We start from the raw sequence: 26,093 nt of genomic DNA, 5'->3' as shown, positions 1-26,093 counted from the left end.
GTTTTGCGGATGCTTTTCCCCTGGGAAGGCAATGGGGTCTGTTTCTGTTCGCTGTGGTCTCCTCTTCTCTGTCTGCGGTAACGTCCTGCCTGCAAACCACGGCTGGTTCCACAGCCCTGATCTTTCAGGAGTCTGCACTGGGGCTGCGCCCACACACACTCGCCCGGACATGCACCTCTGGCCTGGGGTCTGCATGCCCAGCCTTCCCGCGGCTGCTCACCGCCCCTCCCCACCAGCATCTCCGGGTCCTTGCACAAACTGCCCTGCCCAACGACGGACCCTGCAGGCGCTCCCAGCGAGGGCCTGATGCCGGCTCCCACCAGCTCCCAGCGCCGACCCCCAGCACCACTCCCTGTCTCTGGGCTCAGCGACATCACAGCACCCTTGCAGTGTTTCTGCCCTGGAGACTGGCCAACACCACATATCCAGGCACCCCTGCCTCCGAGAGCCAGGGTGAAACACCAGTCCATGCACCATGGCAGGCTGGGTATCGGGCAGATGTTCCGGCTAACCCCAACCACGGGGGCCTGGTCTGGAACCTCTGCTAGGAGAAGCAGGGCTCCCCAAAGTGATGCAGGCCAGGGTGGTCCCGTGGGTGTCTGGGAGGACACTGAAGGCTGGTGCCCCTGTGCCCCTGTCCCTTCCAGGGCCGGGACCTCAGGGGCTCAAGGGTGTGTCCCAGGCCCTTAGGAAGGCCTGAGAGGCAGAGCCATGTCCCAGGACCCGTCCAGGGATGCAGCCTCCGGCCACCTCCGACCTACTCACCCAGCTCCTCTCCTCCCTCCAGACCCTGAGTCCCAGAGAAAGAGGACCGTGCAGAATGTCCTGGATCTGCGCCAGAACCTGGAGGAGACCATGTCCAGCCTGCGAGGGTCCCAGGTGACTCACAGGTAAGAGCCCGCTGCCCCTCCTGCCCTCTGTGGAGGGCGGGCCCCCACCTGGGCCGGGGCAGCGTGCACTGAGTCCACGGGGGAAGCGCGCCCATGCCTGGCGTTGGCTTCTGCTGGACACTTGGACTCCATCTCATCGGGCTGGAGCCTCGCTGGGTGGTTGGAAGGAGGAGCCAGCCTGCGGCTCAGGCCATGACTGCCCCTCCACGCCCTCCTGGGTGTCCACCTCCCCGTGTCTCAAGGGCTTGCTCACTCCCTTCCTCTCCCTGCTCTGAATCTTCCACGTGCCCTTCCTGACACGCAGCAGCCTTCTTGCCCCCTCAGCCGGCAAGCGGCCCAGCCTCTGCGCCGTGCAAACACCCTCCTCCTGCCCCTCACGAGCCCTTGCAGCCTCCACCATGCGGGGCGCCCCCCTCCTGCCGCGCCTCTCTCTGCCCTGGTGTCCTGGCCCCAGGCTCGGCATGACTCAGAATTTCCTGCACTGGCTCCTGGGGCTGCCCAGATGAGCTCATACTGTCAGCTCCAAGGGGGACAGAGGGCTGGGCTACACCCTGGGGGTAAGGGGTGAGCCGCCAGGATTGAGAAATCCTCGGGGTGTGGAGCAGGAAGGTAGAGAAGAGTTGGCTCCTTCCCACCTCCTGGGATTGGAAAATGGGAGCAAATGGGCAGTGGGGGGACTTCTCCTGACCCAAGTGTGTGTCCAAGTTATAGGCAAACCAAACTTACATGCCTCCAGCGACAGAGGACTCATCACTTCCCAGCCATCCCATCCTCGTGGGGGGGGGTGGTGACTGTGAAGCGGAGCTGACTCTGGCCTCAGCGGCTCCCAGATCCCTTGCTGAGATCCCCTTGTCCCTCCTTCCCCCTTGTCCCTCCTTCCCACGCTCCTCCCCAGCCCCCCCTCATCCCCTGCCTGCTCCCAGACATCTGAAATATTTCCCGTGATAAGCAGAGCCTGCTGTCTCTGTGACTGCCTCTGCTTGAGCCAGCAGGATTCCAACTGCTGAAGGGATGTGATGAGGAGGGCTGAGGAGAAAGTGGATGTGGTCTCTGGGAGGCTATGGGACCCTGTACATCCGTCTCCAGCCCTCCCAGCCCTAAGCAGGAACCCACGTGGGACAGGGGTCTGGCTCGACTCCGCTCACTGCTTTGAGTACCCAGTGGATTAAGTCTTGGATGCCCTCCTTCCCCAGCCAGGGAAGTTGCTGGAACAGCTCAGCCCCACCTTGCCTGCCAGCCCCATGCCAAAGAAGGCCCATGTGCTCTGCTCCTGTGGGGTCACACCCCAGGTGGCTCACCCGCAGGGCAAGGGCAGCAGCCCCCGGCTCCTGTCCCCACCTCTGATCCCCACATGAAGACAGCTTGACCCCATGCAGGCCCTGCTGCTTTCTGCAGGGGAACAGGAAGGCCTCGTGTGTGAAGTTGACCGGTTCGTGGGCAGCGCCTGGGCCTCTGGCTTGTCTCCCTCTACGGGAGAGGAACCAGGAGCCCTGGAGCGGCCTTTCTGTTTGCTGTGGGCCCAGAGCCGCTTCCTCCCTGGGCCTTTGGTTTGCATCATTCCTGGTGCACACTTCGGTAGTCAAAACAACGACCCCCTCAGCTTTGATGGCTCTCGTACTAAATGCTTCACATTTATCAGCCCTCCCTCGGCCCTGGGAGCGGACAGGACGTGCACACAGGGCCCGGGTTAGAGGAGGAGCAGCGAGAGGCTGGGAGAAGGGGCCACGTGCCAGGCTCGCCCAGGCTGATCAGGGTGCTTCTGCGTCCAGCGAGCCAGGGGCGCAGCTCCCAGGACAGACACGGGCTGTGTCCTGGAGGAGCTCACGGCCCAGTGAGCACGCCCAGCAAGGCGCTTTCCACCCTGGGGTCACAGGCTGCCTGTAGTTCAGCTTAGTTCCTTTTTGGAAACCTTTCCTCCCGTGCCACTTCCCCTGTTCTCCAGCTCGATTCCCCCGCAAGGAGCGAGTCTGAGTCAGGGGGCTGGGGCTGCAGAGGAAGTGAGGCTGCTCCCCTCAGCCCGCTCCGGCCCATCACGCCGTCCACCCCACACACGTCCTCCCCAGAGAGGAGCAAGACTGAAAGGTGGGATCTGGGACTGGAAATCAGGGACCCAGGTTTGAGCTAGAATTTCGGCCACCGACTCAGCGGTGTCTGGAGGTGTGTTTGGGATAAAGATGAGCGGTGAGGTCAGGGCTGCCTCCTCACCGCACTGCCTGGAGAACAGAACCGGGGGCACAGCTGCTCTTGGTGCCAAGTTTGCCCTGAAAACAGGCTTCCCTAGAGCGCCGTCCCCACCGGGACTGCCACGCCCTCTTCCTTCTCTCCTGTCCCCTCGTCAGGGCAGCTTATTTCTACTGAGTCCGTACCGCGTGAGGCCCAGTCCCATGTTGGGCAGAGAATCCTCCCGAGCAGCAGAAGTGAGGCCGGCCACCTCCCAGGACCATGGGTGCCCCCTTCAGGGCGCTTCCGTGCTCCCCAAGCTCCGAGTCACTAGAGAGAGAGAGTGCTCGAGGCATGACAGGGCCGGCAGGAGGGCCCAAGGGGGAGACGCTGGTCAGCAGCCATGCCGGGGAGCCTGCTCACTGGCCGCCCTGCCGTCTCCGTCCCTGCGCACCCACAGGGCTCCTACAGGGCCCACCATCCGGCTCACCCTGAGCTCATAACAGGGAAGAGGTGCTGGACACTCTGAGCAAAGTGGGTGACCGAGGCCTTCTCCTCTCGGGCGGCCCCTCCCACCCTGCGCCCAGGTTTACTGAGCATCTGCTGTATGCCAGGCACTCGTATGTGGTCCTTCTGAATCTGTATATGATGACGCAGCTGTTACAGCTTCATCTCCATTTGACAGACGAGGAGATGGAGACTCGGGAAAGTTGATGAGGAATCTGACTCGCTGTCTAATAAGTAGAGGAGGCAAACAGGGGTCATATGACAAAATCTGTGCCCTCAGCAGTGGGTGGGATCCCTTCCCTTCTGCCCACTGGCCTCTTCCTTTGACACCTGCGCTGATGTGCAGCAGGGCCTACACCCTGAGAGGCCGCCTGGAGGCCCCGCGGAGCTGGGGCAGGAGGGTGGAGGGAGGCACCGCAGGGTGCCTGAGGACTGCGCTCAGGGCTCTTCGCAGGGCCAGAGGCTAACCAGTGCCTTTCTGCCTGCCCAGCTCCCTGGAGATGACTTGCTACGACAGTGACGACGCCAACCCCCGCAGCGTGTCCAGCCTGTCCAACCGCTCGTCGCCCCTTTCCTGGCGCTACGGCCAGTCCAGCCCACGGCTGCAGGCCGGGGACGCGCCGTCGGTGGGCGGCAGCTGCCGCTCGGAGGGGCCGCCCGCCTGGTACATGCACGGGGAGCGCGCGCACTACGCGCACACCATGCCCATGCGCTCCCCGAGCAAGCTCGGCCACATCTCGCGCCTGGAGCTGGTGGAGTCCCTGGACTCGGAAGACGTGGACCTCAAGTCCGGCTACATGAGCGACAGCGACCTCATGGGCAAGACCATGACGGAGGACGAGGACATCACCACTGGGTAGGGTTGGCCTGCGGGCCGCCGGGAGGCGGGCAGTCCGCCGATCGGACTGGGAAGGACCGGCGGACCCCGGGGCGGGGGTGCGGGGGACGGCTCACGGGGACCGCGGAGGAGCGAATAGCCCAGAGAGGCCGAGGGGACCGCGGACAGCCCGGCGCGTGGACCCCCGTAGGGCGGATGAACCTCGGCGCGAGGCGGGGGCTGCGCCGTGACCAGGGGCGAGGACCGCGTGCGGTCCCGGGCACCCGAGGGGGCGACGACGGGGCTGGCGTCTGGGGGAGCTGATTGGTCAGCGAGGGCGCCGCGTCACTCGTCCCCGCAGCTGTCACTCTGCGCCTCGCCCCGCCCTCCTGGTCTCCGCCCCTGCCGGCCAGTGGCTCCGGCTGCGTGTGGGCCTGGAGAGTCGGGGTGACAGCGACCCGTCCCCCGAAAGGCCGCTGGCAGAGAGGCCAGCGCGTTTGTTGGCAGCCCTGGCCCGGGGCGCAGCGCTAGCTCCGCTCCCTCCGCCGGGCCCGGCCCTGGCGCCCTCTCTCCCCTGGTTTCTCCTGCAAACCTCTGCACGCGATGCAGCTTGTATCCGACCCAGCCTGTCGAGCCCTTCTTTCCCGCCTTCTTCCTCTTGTCTTTTTCTGCCCCGGAAAAGCGGTGTGGGTTTGTGGGGCAACTTGGACAGAGGGGCGGGGGAGAAGTCTGGAACGCAAGGGGAGAGGGCAGGAGGAGAGGGGTGCTGGGGTCTCGGTGTTCAAGCCGGGGGCGCCCAGAGCCCGGGCGCGCCTGGAGGCTCTCAGGCACCCCCCCACACCCTGTATCTGGCACCCTGTCTGAGCACCTGCCACCCCCTCCCCCGCCTGGCTCCACCCCCACTCCCCCCTCACACAGGAGGCCGCAGAGCCCCTCCCGGATCCCTCGGGCCCACCTCGCCCCAGTAAACAGCTTGAATTGGAGGAGAGTGGGAGTAGATGAGGTCCAGGCCGTCCACTGCTCCCCGCCCCAGGGCTGTACTGGGAGGGCCTAGCAGGGCCAGTCCAGCTGACAGGCTGCTCTGGAACAAAACAGCTGACTCACCAACGGGGCTGTTTACTCTCTGTAAGTCCCAGGGGCCAGCCGACCTCACGCTCGGATCGGCCAGCCCGGGGCTGTGACCGGAGACGGCTGTCCAGCTCCTCCTGGGCACGGAGGGTGTGCTGGGCCACCAGGAGCCTGGTCCCTGTCCCAGGAAGCCTTCCTCCTTCTCTGAGAAAGTGTCCAGTCCTGCCCCCTGACCCAGCTGGACAGGTCAAAAGCACAAGCCTTGGGGCTGAGGGCTCTGAAGGCCCTGCTGTGTGGGAAGGACCAGGGTCTCACCTGCAGGGCCCCCCACATCAGACAGAGGCGGAAGAGCCGGCCCCCCAGGCACACAGGAGCCATGCAGAGCACTCCCCAGCCAGGCCCCTGCCCTGGGAGAGAGCCCAGTCTGAGGCTGGCGGGGGCGCCTCCGGCAGCTGACAGGCTGTGTGAACCTGGACAAGTCCCCTAGCCTCTCTAGGCTTCAGTTCGTCTCTCTGCTCAGTGCAGGTGACTGTAGAACGGGTGACGACGAAGGCTAAGTGCTTTCATCACAAGGGTGTTTGGAATAGCTCCTGGCTCTTCATAAATGCTCAGTACTCGTTGAATGAAGTGAAGTGAAGTCGCTCAGTTGTGTCCGACTCTGCAACCCCATAGACTGTAGCCTACCAGGCTCCTTGGTCCATGGGATTTTCCAGGCAAGAGTACTGGAGTGGGCTGCCATTTCCTTCTCCAGGGGATCTTCCCGACCCAGGGATGGAACCCAGATCTCCTGCATTGTAGGCAGACGCTTCACTGTCTGAGCCACCAGGGAAGCCCCAATATACATTAGCTCATTTTTATTGCCATTATTCCTATTATTGTTACTGTTATCCCTATCAGTGTTAAAATGCCCTCTCCGAAGGTCGGTAGGGACTCCTGCCCTCTGCAGGACCCAGACTTGCCCCCCGGGGACTAGGCGGTCCCGCAGAGCCCTGCCGGGGTTGGCAGCAAGGACAGACATGTCAGCAGCCAGCCATTCCTGGGGACACAGATGGGGGGTGGGGGGCCGGGAAGACGCCCTTACCCACCCTCGAGCACCCTGTCTTTGTCCTGTGCCCCTGGATGGCGTGTGTGCCCGGAATCCATGCACGGGACCGTCCCTCCCTGGGTTCACTCTCCCCACAGTCCAGTGACGCCTGCGGTTCCCAGGGGTGCAGAGTGTCCAGGGCGATACCTGCCGGGCAGACTCACTGTGCCCTGCAGTGGTGGAGCCAGGATAGCTTCACGTAGGCTGTCGCGGGAGCCTGCACTGGCAGCCGCGCTCAAAGCCAGTCACCGGGAGCCTCAGTGTGCGCTGCCCCACCAGCACTGCGAGCACGGCGGGCCTCGGCGCCCTTGAGCAGTCCGAGTTGAAGGGAGTACGTTATGTTCCTCAGTAATTTTAATGTAAGCGGTTGCTCCTCAGTTATGTGTTTTCACAGTTAAGGGTTGTTTTTTTCTAGAAAGCTAGAAGTGAAGTGTCCTCGGTTCCAGCAAACCTGAGCCATGCTTGCCAGCCTCTCCCTGGCCCTCCCTCCCCCACTGCAGTTCCCATCCAGGTTTGGTAACTTACCAAGCGCCCTGCTCCTGAGGAAACTGCTTTTCCTACGTATAAAACAGGCAGAACTGTCCTCCGCTCCCAGCAGTAACTCCTCATCTCCCCGTCGGCCCCTGCCCACGGTCACTCACTTCCTGCCTCTCCGAAGCCCCAGCGCAGGGCCAGCGGGACAGGCGAGGCCACCCCCTCCCACCGGCCGATAGCTGCCACGAGCCATCCGGGTGAGGTGCGGACGGCAGGGATCCCCAGGCTTTCCCAGTGCCCGCAGTCACCTGCTGGGGGCCATCCACCTGGAGCTCTTGCCAAGTTCCCGTTCAGCCCTGAGTCAGACCCCACCCCCACTCCATCCAAATGCCTGGTCCTTTCCTGGGTTGTGCATCCAGCCGAGCTCAGGGAAGGCAGATTCTTCAAACTGAAGCTCAGCAAACCAGGATGGTACACCACGGTGCACCTAAAGTCAAGCACTTAAACAATTGCGGTAAAATGTGTCTTTATATTTGGCCAGCGTCTTAACCGTGCTTGAGAGTTCAGTGGCATCAGTTCCATTCGGGTCCATCACCAGTGTTCATCCCCGGGGCTTTTTTCACCTTCCCAAGCTGAAGCTCTGCACGTGTGAGACGCGCACTCCCTCGCCCCCAGCCCTGCCCCTGCACTCTCTGTCTCTATGAGCCTGACGCCTCCAGGAACCTCACAGCCGTGGGCTCACACAGTATTTGCCTCTTTCTGATTGGCTTATGTCACTCGGCAGTAAGTCCTCAAGGTTCATCCACAGCAGGCGTCACAACTGCCTTCCTTTTCAGGGCCAAGTAATGTTCCACTGTGTATGCGCACCGCATTAGCTTCTCCGTTTACCCGTTGCCATGCATCTGGGCTGCTTCCGCTTTTGGCTCTCGTAAATAGCTTGCTACGGACAAGGGTGCACAAATATCTGCTTGAGAATCTGCTTTCAATTCTGTGGGTTTGTTCGCAGCGGTGGTGTTGCTGGATAGTTGTACGTTTAATTTTTTGAGGAATTACCGTCCTGTTTCCCACAGCAGCTGCAGCATTTTTCATTCCCACCAGCGATGGCAAGGGTTATGGCGACCCCTCTTCCTCGCCCACAGTCGCTGTTTTCTGTGTGTGTGTTCTTTGATAACAGTCACCCTGATGGGTGGGAAGCAGTGTCTCCCTGTGGCTCTAATCTCTGTTTCCCTAATGACTAGAGGTGCTGAACGTCTTCCCTCGTGTTTCTCAGCCATTTACACGTCTTCTTCGGAGAAGTGCTCGTCCAGGCCCTCTGTCCATCTTCTCAGCTAGGCCGCTTGGTGGTTCTGGCTGAGTTGTAGGAGCCCTTCATGTGTTCTGGACGTTGATCTCTCATCAGACACGCGACGTGATTCGCACACATTCCTCCCATCCTGCGGGCTGCCGCTTCCTTCTCCTGACGGTGTCCTTTAATGCGTGAAGTTTTCATCTGCTGTTCCTCCTGTGGCCTGCATGGGGATGTCATAGCCAAGAGATTATTGCCAAACCTTTTCCCCAGTGTTTCCCTCCAAGGGTTTCATCACCACGGGGGTTTTAAAAAGTATAGACTCCGCGTCTCCCGCCCTGCCTGCCACAGCAGGTCCTCTGCTACCTCAGGAAGCCGTATTTTTCTGACACTTCTTGGTGATTTGGGGCTAGTCCGTCTTCCCTTTAAGAAATCTTCTGCATAGTAACCTCAACAGCTTCTCTCAGCCTTGATTTGCGTGGGCACAGTGACGGGGGGCTTGTGTGTGCGTCTCAGTTACTTCAGTCGTGTCCGACTCTTTGTGACCCCATGGACTGTAGCCCACCAGGCCCCTCTGTCCATGGGCCTCTCCAGGCAAGAATACTGGAGTGGGTTGCCGTGACCTCCTCCAGGCATCTTCCCCACTGACGGAGCGAACTCGCATCTTCTGAGTTGGCAGGCAGGCTCTTTACCACCAGGAAGCCTGATGGGGCTTATTCACCTGCAGATAGAGTAAGATGACGGGACGCGCCCAAGTGCCCCCTGCATCCGCTTCACTTCCGCCCAGCGACTAGGATGTTGTCATCTGAGAGGGAAAGGCCGAGTGGAAGCTCCATCCGGACGTTTGGTGCTGTTCTCAGTGCCAGCTCAGAGCCTCTTCTCCAGACACAGACGAGCTCATTCGTTTCAGTTCTTCCCGCAACGGCCCAGAGTCGCAGCTCCCTGCCGTTCTCACCGCCCTGCGCAAGCAGGCCGCCAACAGCCCTCTAACACCGGGCGCCGGACTCGCCTGCCTGCCGCGGTCCTGCTGGGATGATGCCCAGAACACAGCGCCCTGGACAGCGCCGGCCTGGCCCTGTCCTCGGTGACGGTGCGGTGCATTTCTGCCCCTGAGAAGAGAAAAGGAATTTCCTTTTCTGAAAATAGGAAGGTCTAGGGTTTCATCTAAGGAAGGAGACGCTCCACAGCCATCTGTGGCCCCCAGGGTTGGAGCTGGAAAGGGGGCGGCGGCCCCTGTGGAGGGGAAAGCAGCCTCCAGGTACAGGGGCTGCGTGTGTGTGTGTGCGTGTTTGTGTATGGGCTGTGTGTGTGTGTTGTGTATGGGCTGTGTGTGGGCTGTGTGTGTGTGCGTGTGTGTGCGTGTTGTGTATGGGCTGTGTGTGTGTGTGCATGCTGTGTATGGGCTGTGTGTGTGTGCATGTGTGTGCGTGTGTGTGTGTGTTGTTTGGGCTGTGTGTGCATGTGTGTGCATGCGCGTGTTGTGTATGGGCTGTGTGTGTGTGTGTGCGCGTGTTGTGTATGGGCTGTGTGTGTGTGTGCGTGTTGTGTATGGGCTGTGTGTGCGTGTGCGTGTGTGTGCTTGTTGTGTATGGGCTGTGTGTGCGTGCATGCTGTGTATGGGCTGTGTGTGCGTGTGTGTGCCTGTGTGTGCGTGTGTGTGCGTGTTGTGTATGGGCTGTGTGCGTGTGTGCATGCGTGTGTTGTGTATGGGCTGTGTGTGCGTGTGTGTGCATGTGTGTGTGTGTGTTGTGTATGGGCTGTGTGCGTGTGTGTGCATTGTGTGTGGGCTGTGTGTGTGCGTGTGTGTGTGTGTGCGTGTTGTGTATAGGCTGTGTGTGTGTGTGTGCGTGTTGTGTATGGGCTGTGTGTGTGTGTGCATGCTGTGTATGGGCTGTGTGTGTGTGCGTGTTGTGTATGGGCTGTGTATGTGTGTGTGTGCGTGTTGTGTATGGGCTGTGTGTGTGTGTGTGTGCGTGTTGTGTATGGGCTGTGTGTGTGTGTGTTGTGTATGGGCTGTGTGTGTGTGTGCATGTGTGTATGGGCTGTGTGTGTGTGTGCATGTGTGTATGGGCTGTGTGTGTGTGTGCATGCTGTGTATGGGCTGTGTGTGTGTGCGTGTGTGTGTTGTGTATGGGCTGTGTGTGTGTGCGTGTGCGTGTTGTGTATGGGCTGTGTGTGTGTGTGTTGTGTATGGGCTGTGTGCGTGTGTGTGCATGTGTGTATGGGCTGTGTGTGTGTGTGTGCATGCGTGTGTGTGTTGTGTATGGGCTGTGTGTGTGTGTGCATGTGTGTATGGGCTGTGTGTGTGTGCGTGTTGTGTGTGGGCTGTGTGTGTGTGTGTTGTGTATGGGCTGTGTGTGTGTGTGTGCATGTGTGTATGGGCTGTGTGTGTGTGTGCATGCATGTGTGTGTTGTGTATGGGCTGTGTGTGTGTGTGCGTGCGTGTTGTGTATGGACTGTGTGTGTGTGTGTGCGTGTTGTGTATGGGCTGTGTGTGTGTGTGTGTGTGTTGTGTATGGGCTGTGTGTGTGCATGCACGTGTTGTGTATGGGCTGTGTGTGTGTGTGTGTGCAGGTGTGTATGGCGCATCTGTGTGCAAACATGTATATGGGCCATGTGTACGTGTATGTGTGTGCACAGGCCATGTGTGCCCTCCTGCCATGGACATGGACGTGCCTCTCGCTATCTCCAGGTCCGTCTGTGTGAACGCTGGTCTTGGGGGGCAGACGGGAGACCCAGCTGATCAACAGCAGCACTGCCTCTCACACCCTCTCAGGAGCCCTTCGCGTGCTGTAGAGTGTGGTCTCAGCAGCCCTGCAAGACCACCCTCCAGAGACCCAGGCCGCAGAGCCTTATACGGAGCCTTGCAGTGTGCCACGGACAGCGTGTCTCTGGGGCCAGGTGGTCCCCGCCCTGGGTGGCGTCTTCACACCCCCAGCTCATCCTCTTGAGCGGTGCTCAGAGCTTAGTGCCTTCGTGTTCTTGGCACTAAACTGCCTGACTTTGAAAAATGTCACATAACATAAACCATGGGCCCTGGCCTCCTCCAGGCTGGCTCTTGGCTTCCAGACGCAGGTGCCCAAGCCTTAAAGAAACCCTTCTGCCTTGCTGAGCGGCCTGGGCCTCAGTGGCCCCCTCCCAGGAAGGGGCATCACTTGCTGGGCTCCAGATCCCAAGACACCCTGCCCAGTGACCACATCCTCCTGCAGGCACCGCATCTGCTGGGTTTGTTGGGAAGGAGGCGGACCTGCCGTGTGACCGGCCAGGAGCAGGCTCGTCCTGCTTGGCCTGCCTCCTGTTTCTCGGCAGGCATCCCGCCCGTGGACCAGGGCCCCCATCCCGTCCTGTGCCTGTGGAACCCAGGATTGGGGCAGAGGCTGAGGCTGTCCTGGGGAGGACCCAGCATTCAGGTTTATGAGGGAAGCCATTTCTGCCCTTGCAGGGCATCACACCTGGAAGGGAGGGGCTGCCTGCTGTGTCCCCAGCAGGAGAAAAATGAGATGTGGACGGGGCTATGTCTCTTCGAGGTGACACCTGGCGAGACAGTGTCACCTGCAGACTTGTGCACGAGGCCTTGGCTGGCAGCCTCTGGGTGCAGGGAAAGGGGCCTCTGGGCCTCTGGACTCCGTCCTGAGCCCCTGCTAGCTTGCTCTGCGGCTCCAAGCAAGCCGCCAGCCCCTCTGAGTCTCAGCTCGTTCATGTGTAAGAGGGTCATCATTTGTGTCTTGGGAGGGTCAGGTGGAAAAGAGAAAGTGTTCTTTAAAAAGTGTAAAGAAAGTGTTCTTTAAAAAGTGTAAAGAACTGTTGCTTTGAAATACGTTTATTCTAGTCCCAGCGTACTGTTCTGTCCATCTGACTGGTCATCTCTGTCTTTATGAGGAGCTGTTAGTGTATCTGGCTAAGCTTTCTTAAACCTACCGCCTGAGTTCGAGTTTGGGCTCAGACTGCTCGGGGTGGCCTTGTTTTGCTTTTTGACAGCGTCTTGACGTGCTTTTCGTCCTGTGGCGTGCAGTTAGATAAGCCGGCCTTTGTGAGCAGGCTTGCCAGCACGGGCCAGCTCAGGCCCGTGGCAGCTGGCGGAGTTGCCGAGCAGTGTGGAGCCGGCTCAGGGCTGGACAGGGCTCAGCTCTTGTCTTGAGCTGGGGGCGCGCTCTCCGTCTGTCTGAGTTCCCTCGGCTGGAAAAGGCAGCAGTGGTCACGCCTGGTCTGTAAGGCTCATGCGAGGACTGAGCTCGAGAGTATGCTTACTTCGTGTATAGTGAGTGTTCGATGATAGCCGCTTGGTGACTGACAGTAGCAAGCTGGTGGCTGTCAGCAGTCACAGGCACCTTCTGAAATACAGGACAGTTCTTGGAGAAGCGTGTGCTGACCTTCACGCTTGAACATGATGTTTCTGAGCCTCAGAGGGAACGTGACTAACTGAGTGGGCGGGACGGCTGCGTCCTGAGCGCTGCTGCCTGTGCAGGCAGTACCCACGTGTGGCCTGGAAACCCTGGCCACGGGTCCAGCACGTGGCGCGCGCCGTGGCACACTGCGCCGAGCACCACCCGTGGCCATGGCCCCTTGCCGCCACGACAGGGCTGCCCGTGCCTTGGGCGCGCATGTGTGTGCATGAAGCGTGCTCTGGATGAGGTCCCCAGGGACAGAACTTGAGGCGAGGTTTGAGTGCAAGTAGCTTATTTCAGAGACAGTTCCAGAAGCCCTGACGCGGGTGGGGAAGTGCGTTGGGGAGGAAAGGAAGCCCGTGCAGGGCTCGTCCTGTGGGGGTCGCCTCGGTGGTGGCTGGACCCGGGGGTCCTGGGGGAGCGCATGTCCACCCAGAGGGCCAGGAGGCGGGGCATCCCGGTGCTTCCTGCTGCTCCACGAAGGCCGAGCGTCACGGGTGCCTGCAGGGGGCTCTGTCTGCGTTCCGGGAGCAGCCACTGCAGGGAGGGTGTCGGGGCAGCCCAGGCAGCATCAGTGATGAGGAGGGAAGACGGGAAGAGCGGAGGCTGTGGAGTCAGATCTCTCAGTCTGCTTGGAAGGAGGGGTGGCTTTAGAGAGCTGCTGGCTTTCAAAACACCCGTAATTCCTGAAAGAGGACAGTGAAAGCACTGCTGAGTCTGTGTGGGGTTCATCGGGGTCACCAGGTCTGTGCGGACCCAACAGGGTCACTGGAAGGCTGGAGTGAGCCAGGTACTCCAGAGGGGCAGGTGGATGTGCGCTGGTTGCCAGGGCAACGGATGGAGGCTGAGGAGGGCCCCTCAGTGTGTCCTGTGACCTACAGTTGAGCTGCTGGGCTTCCCCTGAGTTTGCGGACATACAAGCTCATTGACAGTCAAGATGGACAAAGGCTGCAGCAGCTGTTGAGAGGGTTGGGCTCATCCCCACCAGCCTGCCTGTCCGCCTGCCTCTCCTCTTTCATTCTCAGCCTCCAGCTTTCTCTGACACCTTCTGCTCTGGGATGAGCTCGCTGGGTTCTCGGAGTGCCTGGACAGTCCGTGCCGTCTGGTATTACAGAAGGGGCCCAAGTTAGGAGGAGGTTCAGACCCCATCTCTGAGGCTTTGGGAAGGCTGCCGTCCATTCTAGTGGGGATGGTCAAACAGGAATAGAGTTGCGGTGAGGGTGTTATGGAATATGTTGTAATAATGTGCTTGGTAAACAGCAGGTGCGCAGCAAATGTCATCTCCCTCCCTCCTCTTGGTCAGCCGCTTGAAAACAGAAGCCGTGCAGGTCTGAAGGCCATCTGCAGAGGGAGCTCTGCTTCCTGAGGGGGTGATGCCTGGTCACTCACTGTCGCTCCGGGCACACCTCGCACCTGCAGCCTCCCCAAATTCACCCCGCTGCGCCATGATGCTGTTCGGCTCTGGGTCCTCCTGGAACTTGTGTGCACGGTTTTTGCTGAAGTGACTTGCGCTCTTCTATAATTCTTTCAACAGTTGCGTGCGTGTGCAGTTTACAGAACGCTCCCGTATTGAGCCTTAATGACTGTGAGTCAGGCGCTTCCTCCTGATTTTAGGCTCCCTGGTGGCTCAGACGGTAGAGAAAATCTGGCTGCAGAAGACCTGGGCTCGATCCCTGAGTCGGGAAGATCCCCTGAGGAAGGGAATGGCAGCCCACTCCAGTATTCCTGCCTGGAGAATCCCACGGACAGAGGGGCCGGGGGCGGCCAGAGTCCATGGGGTCGCAGAGTCAGACACGACTGAGTGACTGACGCGTTTCCCGGGACAAAAGAGGGGGAACTGGGGCTCGGCCTTGCCGGCTCGCCAGGAGCTCACAGCTTGAAAGTGGGGGTACCAGAGCAGAACCAGGCCTCTGACCCCCACACCCCGCTCCCCACCTCACGGTCCCCTGCCAGTTCCGGCTCACCCACCTCCGCCCTCTGCCCCTGGGGACCTCTCCCCTCCGTGCGCCGTGCTGGGGCCCTAAGCTTAGCAGTGGTGACCACAGGCCTTCCTGCTGCTGCAGTCAGCTCCCCGGGCACCACAGTCGTGCCATTGGCTGGCCAAGGGGTCCCTGTGGGAGGCTTCCTCGATGCCCCTGAGCGACTGCTCCGTCTGCAAGGATGGGGTTGCACTCTGCAAACCACAGAGCAACCGCCGCGGGGAGCTCAGGGCAGAGGAGCGCCCACCCTGTGAGTCTAGCTCTGCTGACTGGGGATCAGAGGCCATGCTGTCCCAGGATGCTCGCGACAGGCCCCTCTGGTCTCTGGCCTATCAGATGTCTGGCCAGGCAGCAAAACACCATTCATGGTGGCTGAAGGAGGGCCAGCCAGCCAGGCCGGGCACTCGCCTGCCGAGCTGTGAGTGCGCTGCCCCCGGAGGCTCTCCGCTGCACGTCAGAGACGGTGGACCAGCGCAGGCAGATGCATGAAGGTCTGGGTTTGAAAGACAGGCAGAACGAGCCAGGTCCAGAGACCGAAGGCGGGTGGCTGTGCAGCACGGACCGGCACCCGTGAACACACGGGACAGGATTCGGAGAGACGGGTGGACAGGCTGATGCTGGGACTGGTGCCTCTGTGACGGGCAGCCGGGAATGCAAGTGAGAGCCGTCCAGACGTGGTGTGCGGGGCTGGATACAAAGAGGCTGTGTGCGCACAGGCCCCACTGGCCGGGGAAGGGGACAGCACCCAGACAGGCCAGGGAGTCTCGGAGAGGTGCAGGGGACTGTCCAGCTCAGAGAGTAGGAGGGACCAGGGTCTCATAGCCTGCTGCCCTGCCCGCCTTGGCCGGCTCGCATGAAGAGGGTCTGCCGTGCGCCCTGCGCCACCTTCCCAGTGCGGCCTCTCCTCCAGAGGCAGCCCTGCCGGAGCTGCCGCCCTCCCCTCCTGATTGCTGCCCCGGCCCCGTCAAGCCCGTTTCTTGGCCCCTTTCTCACCTGCCATGTTTTCCATCTTTTAGCCTCCTCATCTGGCTTCTGGCTGAGCCCTTGTGTGTCTGATGACCAGGGGCTGTTCAGAAGTGACATCGTCTCCGTGGGTGCAGCCACGTGGACAGGCCCGGGTGTGGGACTTGTGGCAGCAGCGGCTTCCAGGACACGGGCTTTCTGCCGAGTGTCATTAGAAGAGGAGGGCCAGCCGCCCGTCTCTGCCCCTCTGAGCCACTCGCCCCCACGGCCTCCCTGAGCCTGTGCTTAGCCTTGCCTGGAGGCTCCCATGTGAGGCCCTGCCCTTCCCAGCTCTGAGCAGGCAGCCCTGCAGTCTGGGCGGCTGCAGCTGTCCTGTCTCTTGTGTCTCCTCCGGTCCCTGTGGTTACTTTCCTGCTCTTGAGAGGCTGGCGACGGTGGAGATACCCTCCGGAGGCCTCCCGCCCCGATTTCTTCTGTTTGTCGCTACTGCCTGCATGACCCTGGATGATGACTTAAGCTTCACCATCCAAAAGGAAAGGGGTAACACAGCCCTCCTCAAGCTGCTTGCTCACACTGTCAGTGAGGCACTTGGGGGACCCAGCAGGGAGAAGTCATCATTCTTAGACTCGTGCACAAAGGAGAGATGGCAAGCAAGCCAGCGGGCGGCCCTGGGCGCCGCGGGGGAGACAGAGCAGGGCGAGGGGCAGGGTGATGAGCGCGGGCTGCTAGAAGGCGCGTCAGGGAAAACTGTCCAGAAGAGCATGTGCAAAGGCCCTGGGGCAAGAGTGAGCACGCGTTCAGGGACTGCAGGGAGGTCAGCGTGGCTGACGCAGATTAGACCGAACAGAATGCGATCAGAAACGAGGTTGGGGGAGCCAGGGGCCAGTGTGCAGCTGGGGGGCAGCCACAGGCAGGCTCCGGCAGAGGAGCCACCCGATCTGTCTTGTGTTGCAGAGGGTCTGAGTGGGGGACGGAAGCTGTGGGGGTCACTTGGCTGGAGCAGAGGCGGGGGAGGAGGCAGAGGTGGTGAGCAGGGCTGGGGGTGAAAGGAGACAGGCATTTCCAGCACCTTCTCGGCCTGGGTGAGGTTGGAGATGCAGCTCAGAAACGGGGAGCCTGGGGCAGTGGGGGCTTCGGTCGCCCTGAAACCAGTGCTCTGTTCTCGGGGATCTCACACTGGTACACACACTCACACATTCACGTGAGCACACACACGCACACGAGCACACACACGCACACACTAACATGAGCACACACACATACACACGCACACACATGAGCATACACATGCACACATACACTTACATGAGCACACGCACACGTGTGCACACAAGGTTCACACATGCACACACACATGAGCACACGCCGCGCACAAACACTCATGTGAGCGCACACGCACACATGAGCACACACATGAGTGCACACGCGAGCACACACTCACATGAGCACGCACACGCGAGCACACACACGCACACATACACACACGTGCACACTCACACACACACTGTCACGTGCATGCATACACCCTCAAACACTCACACACACTCACACACACTCGCATCGTATCTGCCCCGGCAGCGGAGGGTCCGCAGGCCCTCATGGGGGCAGCTCCTGCCGGCTCCATCACCACCGCGCCGTCCTGCGCCCTTGGACCACAGACACGCTGATGCTTGGGAAGACGTGGAGCAGCCGCCCACTGTGTGTGCTCCGGCAGGATGCCGCCTCTCCCAGCTGCGGCTGGCGGGATGGCCGGCCTCCTTAGAGGCCGTGTAAACATTTGGGAGCAGCACACAGCTGGCTCGTTCGCTGCTGCGGGGACGTCTCGGCCTGGTCCAGGGTTGCCAACTCCAGGCCCGTCACGGCCACTCTTCATCCCCCCTTCCCTCCGAGCCCAGCGGCCTGGTCTGCAGGAGGGCCCTGAGCAGCTCACTTGCCCTTCTTGAGACCCCCGGCCCTGCCCGCGAGGACAAGGGCGGGCAGAGAAGCTGCCCCCGGGGTTGGCAGGCGGGTAGAGAACATCCCCCCAGGGGGCCTGGAGGGGGTTGGGGCCGCTGGGCGCCGGGCGGAGACCTCGCAAGGTTATGCAGGGCCCTGAGAGCCCAGGCCTTCCTCAGCTGAGACAGAAAGTCCACCGAGGACCCAGGAGCCTGGCGCGGGGACGCACGGGGCCCTGGCTCCCGAGGGCTCAGTGAGGAGGCGGCGACTGGGCCCTTTCCTCTGCGGCTGGTCTTTTTTCTGGAAAAGCACCTCCCTGTCAGCAGCTGTCTCGCCGCCACCCCGCCCCAGCCTGGGGCCCGGAAAGCAGAGCTTAGTCACACCTGTGGGCCCCCGTTCTCAAGGCAGGTGTGCCGCCGTCCCCCATGGTGGGTGAGGTCGGGGTGCCGGCGAGGAGACCATGACTCCTGTCTCCACAAAAGACCCCAGACAGCACCTGCGTCCCGTCACCCACAGTGCCCAAAGACCCAGTGACCGGCTGGCGGAAAGGAGCAGACGCTAATCTGCAGGCTCCTTGCTTAAGGAGCCGAGCCTGCAGGGAGCGGTCCTCAGTGGCCTCTGCCGTGGGAGGAGGGGTCAAGGTAGAGGAGGGTGGGCCCTCCTGCAGCCCACCTTCCTCCTTGAAGAGAGAGGGGGCTGTTCTGTTGGGTTCTGGCAGGAACCAGGCCCAAGGAGGAGGGGGTTACAGGTGCCCCAGCCCGGCGGGCCCCAACCATTTTGGCACCGGGGACCAGTTCTGAGGCAGACAGGCTTGTGCACAGACGGGTGGACGGGTGGGGGTGGTTTCAGGACGAGCCAACGCGGTCCGCTCACCGTGCGCTGTATTTCTGTCCCTCTTGGGCTAGCTCCACCTCAGGCCATCCGGCATTAGATCCCCGAGGCTGCAGACCCCTGCTCTAGCCCACAGTCCTCCCGAGGACGCGGGGCGCAGAGAGCGGCGAGCCCTCCCCAGGCTGAGCGGCGGGCTGACTTGCTCTGTTTCTGTTCAGCCCCCTACGGGCCGTGGGGGTGAAATGCAGGGGCTGCGGAGGGCCAGGGGAGGGGGGCGGCTGAGGTGCGAGGTGGGGCGAAGCCCAGGGCTCTGGGCTTGAGGGGCGTCACTGGGTCCTGGTGGGGGGTGACTGGGAACCTTCCCGCCCTCCAGGTAACCCCTGTGCCTTACCGTTCAGCTTCCTCTCCCTCCCTCCAGGCTCTGCCAGGAAGCATGGAGGAGAAAACCTCAGGGAGAATTCACAGCTAGGCCTGGTGGAAAACATCCCCTGCTGGTGGCATTCCATGCTGGCCGAGGCTCAAGAGGAGCTCTCTCGGTGCACTCCCCTAAGCTGTTCCCAGATGACCCAGGCTGGCCCAGCACGGAAGATACGTCCCCCTCACCCTCCATTTAGAGTGGGGGTGAAGATGAGGTGCCGGCTGGGGGTCTTCCCCCGGGGACACCGGCCTCCGAGTGAGGTGGGCGATGCTGCTGCAGAGCCCACCTCGCTGTGATTCCCCCCAGAGCCACTCAGCCTGCGACCTGCTGTGCCTTTCCTAAATCTCACCATCCAGACCCCCCAGAGAGAGTAAAGGGAATGAAAACCCACCCCCCGCATGCTAGGGGGCACTGAGGGCTTGGTACTGGGCTCCCTGCAGCCCCTCACTCCCCTTTGGACGCAAAGCGTATCTGGAAAACTTGACCAGTGTCTGCACCCTCAGAAACGGCCCCCTCCCAGCAGGACTGTCCAAGGACCCAGGACGGAGTCCCCTGGCGAGGTCTCCCCCGCTGGGACAGTAGAGCGGCAGCCCCAGGTGAGAGGCCTGGGCGCTCAGGACTGGAGCCGGATGGCGATGCGATCCTCCTCGGGCCTCACAGCCCATCGGCACCTCCCTGGGGGCGGGAAGCAGGGAAGGGCTCCTCCACCTTGTGCGTGCTCAGCCAGTCCTGTCCCACTCTCTGCGACCCTATGGACTGTAGCCTGCCACACTCCTGTGTCCATGGGATTCTCCAGGAAGGAATACTGGAGTCCGGCAGATCTTCCCAACGCGGGAATCTGACCCTGTCTCCTGCATTGCAGGCAGCGTCTTCACCACCTGAGCCGTCAGGGAAGCCCTAACACCGCACAGCCACAGGCCAGGCGGTGGGAGCCACAGGCCAGGCGGTGGGAGCCGCCGGAGCACTGGCCTGGGTCTCTGCACGGCCGCCACCTGCGCGGCTCAGGCCCGGAGAGGCAGCTGCTCGGGCTCCGTCACCTCAGCTCAGTCCTTTGGGCCTTAAGAAAGCACTGTTGCTCATGCTGTCTCTGCTGGTTTAAGAAACTGAGGATCTAACCTGCCCATTTCTAAGGCCCAGGCTTCCCTGTTTGCTCAGGTCACTTTGGGGTTGGGACAGACCTTACCTTCCACACTCAGCGCCTCTCAGAAGCAGGGGTTCTGGTGCAGCCCCTTCTCCTCTAGCAGCCCCTCCTTCCTCACCGCCGGGGTCAAGTTACCAGGAATTCCCTGCTACTGGACCCCACTTTTTTTCTTACCCTGCGTGAAAATCTTCACATCTTGCGATCCTTTTCTTCCTGATCTGTCAACTGAAAATGCTCCCTGGATGATGGCAGACGCTTGCACAGTGTGAGCTGTTCTTTCCCCCCACAGTCAACCCCCATGAGCACGCCCCCCAACCTCGTGCTGGAGGAAGCGAGGGCTTCCGCTTCCTGAGCAGCCTCTGGTACTTGCACTCGGGTGCCAGTCACCCCCTCAGGATCCTCTGTGATGCCGCCAAAAATTTTGGCTTTCTCTGCCTACCAGTGCTGAATTCAAAATACAGAGGCAGAGTCCAGAGAAAACAGGAAGCTGGCTTCACTCCTCAGCTGGGACACAGCAGGCTTATGCTTCAGGAAAGGGGCCCCTGCCTGAGGAGTCCGGGAGACTGTCCAGATGAGGGCTCCAGTCAGGGGTGGGTGATGAGGAGCAAACGTGTAAGGGTCTTGGACTTTTCCTCTTCATTGTTTTAAGAATACTCCTAGGCCAGCAACAGGTAGCCCGGTAGTTGGGTCCATTGTCTTTGGTGAGTTTTACTGTGGCCCCCTTTCTATAAGGCCAAAAAAAAAAAAAGAAGAAGAAGAAGAACTATAAGGGGTGGTCTGCAAAGAGAGTGCTGTAAACACGGGATGTGATTAGCACAGAGTTAAATATAACAGGTGCAGAATGGAGGTCAGGCAGAGCTTGAGGGCGATAGGTATGCTGTCTAGGGAATAAGAAACTTAGACAGTGTATTAAAAAGCAGAGACGTTACTTCGCCTACAAAGTTCCTCCTGTTAAAGTGCTGCACTCAATATGCCAGCAAATTTGGAAAACTCAGCAGTGGCCACAGGGCTGGAAAAGGTCAGTTTTCATTCCAATCCCAAAGAAAGGCAATGCCAAAGAATGCTCAAACTACTGCAAAGTACTACTAGCAAACTACTAGCAAAGTAATGCTCAAAATTCTCCAAGCCAGGCTTCAACAGTACATCAACCGTGAACTTCCAGATGTTCAGGCTGGTTTTAGAAAAGGCAGAGGAACCAGAGATCAAATTGCCAACATCTGTTGAATCATAGAAAAGGCAAGAAAATTCCAGAAGAACATCTCCTTCTGCTTCATTGACTACACCAAAGCCTGTGACTGTGTGGATCACAACAAATGGTGGAAAATTCTGAAAGAGATGGGAATACCAGACCACCTGACCTGCCTCCTGAAAATCTGTATGCTGGTCAAGAAGCAACAGTTAGAATTGGTTTATGGAACAATGGACTGGTTTCAAATTGGGAAAGGAGTATGTCAACACTGTATATTATCACCCTGCTTATGTAACTTATATGCAGAGTACATCATGAGAAACGCTGGGCTGGATGAAGCACAAGCTGGAATCAAGATTGCCGGGAGAAACATCAATAACCTCAGATATGCAGATGACACCACCCTTATGGCAGAAAACAAAGAAGAACTAAAGAGCCTCTTTTTTAAATTTTTAAAAAATTAATTAATTTATTTTAATCGGAGGCTACTACTTTACAATATTGTAGTGGTTTTTGCCATACATTGACATAAATCCGCCATGGGTGTCAATGTGGTCCCCATCCTGAACCCCCCTCCCCACCACCCTCCCCACCTCATCCCTCAGGGTTGTCCCAGCACATCAGCCCTGAGCGCCCTGTCTTGTGCATCAAACCTAGACTGGCGATGAATTTCACATTTGATAATATACATGTTTCAATGCTACTAGAGATAGAAAGAGAACATTTCATGCAAAGATGGGCTCGATAAAAGACAGAAATGGTCTGGACCTAACAGAAGCAGAAGATATTAAGAAAAGGTGGCAAGAATACACAAAAGAACTGTACAAAAAAGACCTTCACAACCCAGATAATCACGATGGTGTGATCACTCACCTAGAGCCAGACATCCTGGAATGTGAAGTCAAGTGGGCCTTAGAAAGCATCACTATGAACAAAGCTAGTGGAGGTAATGGAATTCCATCCAGTTGAGCTGTTTCAAATCCTGAAAGATGATGCTGTGAAAGTGCTGCACTCAATCTGCTAGCACATTTGGAAAACTTAGCAGTGGCCACAGGACTGGAAAAGGTCAGTTTTCATTCCAATCCCAGAGAAAGGCAATGCCAAAGAATGCTCAAACTACCACACAATTGCACTCATCTCACATGCTAGTAAAGTAATGCTCAAAATTCTCCAAGCCAGGCTTCAGCAATACGTGAACCATAAACTTCCTGATGTTCAAGCTGGTTTTAGAAAAGGCAGAGGAACCAGAGATCAAATTGCCAACATCCGCTGGATCATGGAAAAAGCAAGAGAGTTCCAGAAAAACATCTATTTCTGCTTTTTTGACTATGCCAAAGCCTTTTGACTGTGTGGATCACAACAAACTGTGGAAAATTCTGAAAGAGATGGAAATACCAGACCACCTGACCTGCCTCTTGAGAGACCTGTATGCAGGTCAGGAAGCAACAGTTAGAACTGGACATGGAACAACAGACTGGTTCCAAATAGGAAAAGGAGTACGTCAAGGCTGTATATTGTCACCCTGCTTATTTAACTTCTATGCAGAGTACATCATGAGAAATGCTGAGCTGGAAGAAGCACAAGCTGGAATCAAGATTGCCGGGAGAAATACCAATCACCTCAGATATGCAGATGACACCACCGTTATGGCAGAAAGTGAAGAGGAACTAAAAAGCCTCTTGATGAAAGCGAAAGAGGAGAGTGAAAAAGTTGACTTAAAGCTCAACATTCAGAAAACTAAGATCATGGCATCCGGTCCCATCACTTCATGGAAAACAGGTGGGGAAACAGTGTCAGACTTTATGTTTCTGGGGTCCACGGTCACTGCAGATGGTAACTGCAGCCATGAAATTAAAAGACGCTTACTCCTTGGAAGGAAAGTTATGACCAACCTAGATAGCATATTGAAAAGCAGAGATATTACCTTGTCAATAAAGGTCCATCTAGTCAAGGCTATGGTTTTTCCAGTGGTCATGTATGGATTTGAGAGTTGGACTGTGAAGAAAGCTGAGCGCAGAAGAATTGATGCTTTTGAACTGTGGTGTTGGAGAAGACTCTTGAGAGTCCCAAGGAGATCCAACCAGTCCATCCTAAAGGAAATCAGTCCTGAATAGTCATTGGAAGGACTGATGTTGAAGCTGAAACTCCAATACTTTGGCCACCTGATTTGCGGAACTGACTCATTGGAAAAGACCCTGATGCTGGGAAAGATTAAAGACAGTAGGAAAAGGGGAGGACAGAGGATGAAATGGTTGGATGTCATCACTGACCTGATGGACATGAGTTTTGAGCAAGCTCCAGGAGTTGGTGATGGACAGGGAGGCCTGGCGTGCTACAGTCCTTGGGGTCGCAAAGTGTCAGACACGACTGAGCGATTAAACTGAACTGATGGCTTTTCCAGTAGCCGTATACTAATATGAGAGCTGGACAATAAAAAAAGGCTGAGTGCCGAAGAATTGATATCTTGAAACTGTGGTGTTGAAGACTCTTTAGAGTGTCTTGGACTGCAAAGAGATTAACCCAGTCAATCTTAAAGGAAATCAACCCTGAATATTCACTGGAAGGACTGATACTGAAGCTGGAGCTCTAATCCTTTGGCCACCTGACGCGAAGAGCCAACTCATTGGAAAAGATAGATGCTGGAAAACATTGAGGACAGGAGGGGAAGGGGATGACAGAAGACGAGATGGTTGGACGGCATCATCAACTCAGTGGACATGAGTCTGAGCAAACCCCGGGAGATGGCGAGGGACAGGGAAGCCTGGTGTGGTGCCGTCCACAGGGTCACAAACAGCTGGACACACCTGCACAAGTGAACACAATGAAGGTGCAGGATGTAATCGCCTTACTAGCTTAGTCTCCATCACCAGCTGCAGGTCAAGGACAGGTAGAATGAAAAAGGAACTCAGAAAAGGCTAGAGAAAAGGAAAGCCGTCGTCTCCTTTTCACTGTAAGATCTGCAGATCTTGTTTTAGGTGCTGTACTCTTACTGGAACTGATTTAAAAGCTTGGAAAGAGTCAGGGAGGGGATTTGGAGAAAGCCCTCTGGGGAGGGTCCAGGTTCCAGACCCAGTGCCCCAATGCGCACCAGTCTGCCGGCACGGTTCCAGGAAGAGCCAGGAGTTACCTGCTGCCCCCATCCTGGCGGGGATGGAGGGCTTGTGACCCGCACCTGGCGGCGTGGGGGGCCCACTGGGAGGTGTGACTGCAGCCGTCGTGAGGGGGGTCTGGGGGTGTGACCCGCAGCCTGCATGGGGGGTGCCTGGGGGGTGTGATCCGCAGCCGGCTTTGGGGGCCTGGGAGGTGTGACTGCAGCGGGTGTGGGGGTGCCTGGGGGGTGTGACCCGCAGTCGGCGTGGGGGAAGGGGGGACCCTGGAAGGTGTGACTGCAGCCGGCATGGGGGTGCCTGCGGGGGCCTGGGAGGTGTGACTGCAGCGGGTGTGGGGGTGCCTGGGGGGTGTGACCTGCAGCCGGCGTGGGGGAGGGGGGGACGCTCGGAGGTGTGACCGCAGCCGGCTTGGGGGGGCGGCCTGGGAGGTGTGACCGCAGCCGCCCCAGTGGCCGCCGCAACCCCAGCCGCCAGGCAGCTCTCAGCCCCGGGCCCGCTGAACGGCCGCGCCGCTGCGGCTCTTTGTCTACCTGCTCCGGGCGTTAAAGGGCCCGCCCGCAGCTGGGGCTCGGGACCCGAGACGGCGACGGGAAATGGGGCTCTGTCGCTTTAAGTGCCGCCGGAGACGCGAGGCGGGCGGGCGGGGGAGGAGGGCGCGGGCCGGGCCGGGTCCCCAGCAGTCCGCGTGGCCGCGCTCAGACCTCGGCGGCCCGCCGGGCGACGCGCTGTCGCTGCTGGTTGCCGGCCGCAGGCCGCCGCGCCGGGAGGATGCTGCAGCTGCCGCCGCCCCGGGCTGGCAGAAGCAAGTTTCCCCGCAGGTAAGCGCCCCGGCTCGCGACGCGGCCCCGCGTCGTGGGCTGGGGTCCTCCGGGAGGGCGTCCTGGCCACCCTCGCGGCTCCGATCGGAAGGACGGCAGCGCCACCTGGGCCCCTGGCTCCGGAGCGTTTGGCCTCTTGGCCCCCGGGTGGAGGTGCGCGTGCGGAGGGGTTTCGAAAGGGAGGCTGGGCGTGCGTCCCTGGGACCGGTCGGGTGGGGCCGTAGCACGACTGGACCGGACTTGCGGGGCCCCCGCAGTGCCCCGGGGCCTGGCAGTGGGAGGATGGGAGCTTCGATCCCGGCCCCGGAAGCTCTGGGCGTCCCTTGGGCTGAGGGGAGGTGGTGGAGGTGCGGGCTGAGACCCGAGGTGGGGGCGGGGTTGCATGTGTGACCCCGCAGCGCGCTGGACCCCTCCGGGAGAGGTGAGAGCCGAGCGACCGGGAGATGCGCTCCGGGGGACCGCTCGGCCCTGGAAGGTGAGGGCGGCATTCCCGGGACCCAAGCCCTCTTGGAAACCACGCTTCTGAGAGAGCTAAGGGGTCCTGCCGCCTGAGGAAGCGTGCTGATGTTGCCTGCTTTTTCTGGGACCTTCCCAGCCCGCGGACGCCTTCCCCTCCTCCGCCTTCGGAGCTGAAGGAAGTTGGAGATTAGAGAGTTGAATGGGAGGCCGACGCCCCTTGCTGGGACCACTCCGCCCCCAGCCCCGCCCTCGGCCCAGATTGCCGTTGGCAACTGCCCCTCCTTCCCCGCGGGTTCCTGCTGGGACCTCCAGGCTGCTCTGCCCACGCAGGCTCCGGGTGGAGCAGACAGGTGGCAAGGCGCGGCCCGGGGCATCTTCAGCGCCCAGAGCCCCTCAGAAGCTTGTCCTGCCCCCTCCACCTGGGGACCCGTGGGGTCACTTTGCTAAGCTGATCCGTGGGGGCGGGGTGTCATAACAGCAGCCAATTCAGGAACGGAGAAGACTCCAGAGAACAGAGGTCTATTCAGGGACCCATGAGGATTTCTGCTTCTGCTGAGATCTTGGCTGAGTCCTGAACCTC

General features: G+C 59.5%; 1 protein-coding gene and 1 long non-coding RNA gene across 4 annotated transcripts in view; one reads left to right on the top strand and one right to left on the bottom strand.

Annotated features, from left to right (window-relative positions):
• Positions 1-26,093, top strand: part of NAV1 (neuron navigator 1) — a 195,302-nt gene that overhangs the window by 112,530 nt on the left and 56,679 nt on the right. For 2 of the 3 annotated variants that reach the window (XM_069545079.1, XM_069545078.1), the window contains exons 5-6: positions 788-890; positions 4,048-4,413. In XM_069545079.1, coding sequence (XP_069401180.1) covers positions 788-890; positions 4,048-4,413 — 469 coding nt within the window. Of the gene's footprint in view, positions 1-787; positions 891-4,047; positions 4,414-24,920; positions 25,055-26,093 lie in introns of those variants that run through there. The other variant, XM_069545080.1, reaches the window with a different exon arrangement.
• LOC138416228 (uncharacterized) lies at positions 12,090-20,691 on the bottom strand. Its single transcript, XR_011247594.1, has 2 exons — positions 15,643-20,691; positions 12,090-15,336 (listed from the first exon to the last, which is right to left on the bottom strand). It is a non-coding gene; the product is annotated as an uncharacterized lncRNA (long non-coding RNA).

Source organism: Ovis canadensis, chromosome 12 (assembly GCF_042477335.2).
Source record: "Ovis canadensis isolate MfBH-ARS-UI-01 breed Bighorn chromosome 12, ARS-UI_OviCan_v2, whole genome shotgun sequence".
NCBI lineage: Eukaryota > Metazoa > Chordata > Mammalia > Artiodactyla > Bovidae > Ovis > Ovis canadensis.
Note: the sequence above shows the minus strand (reverse complement) of the source record. Positions and strands in the feature narration are given on the sequence as shown.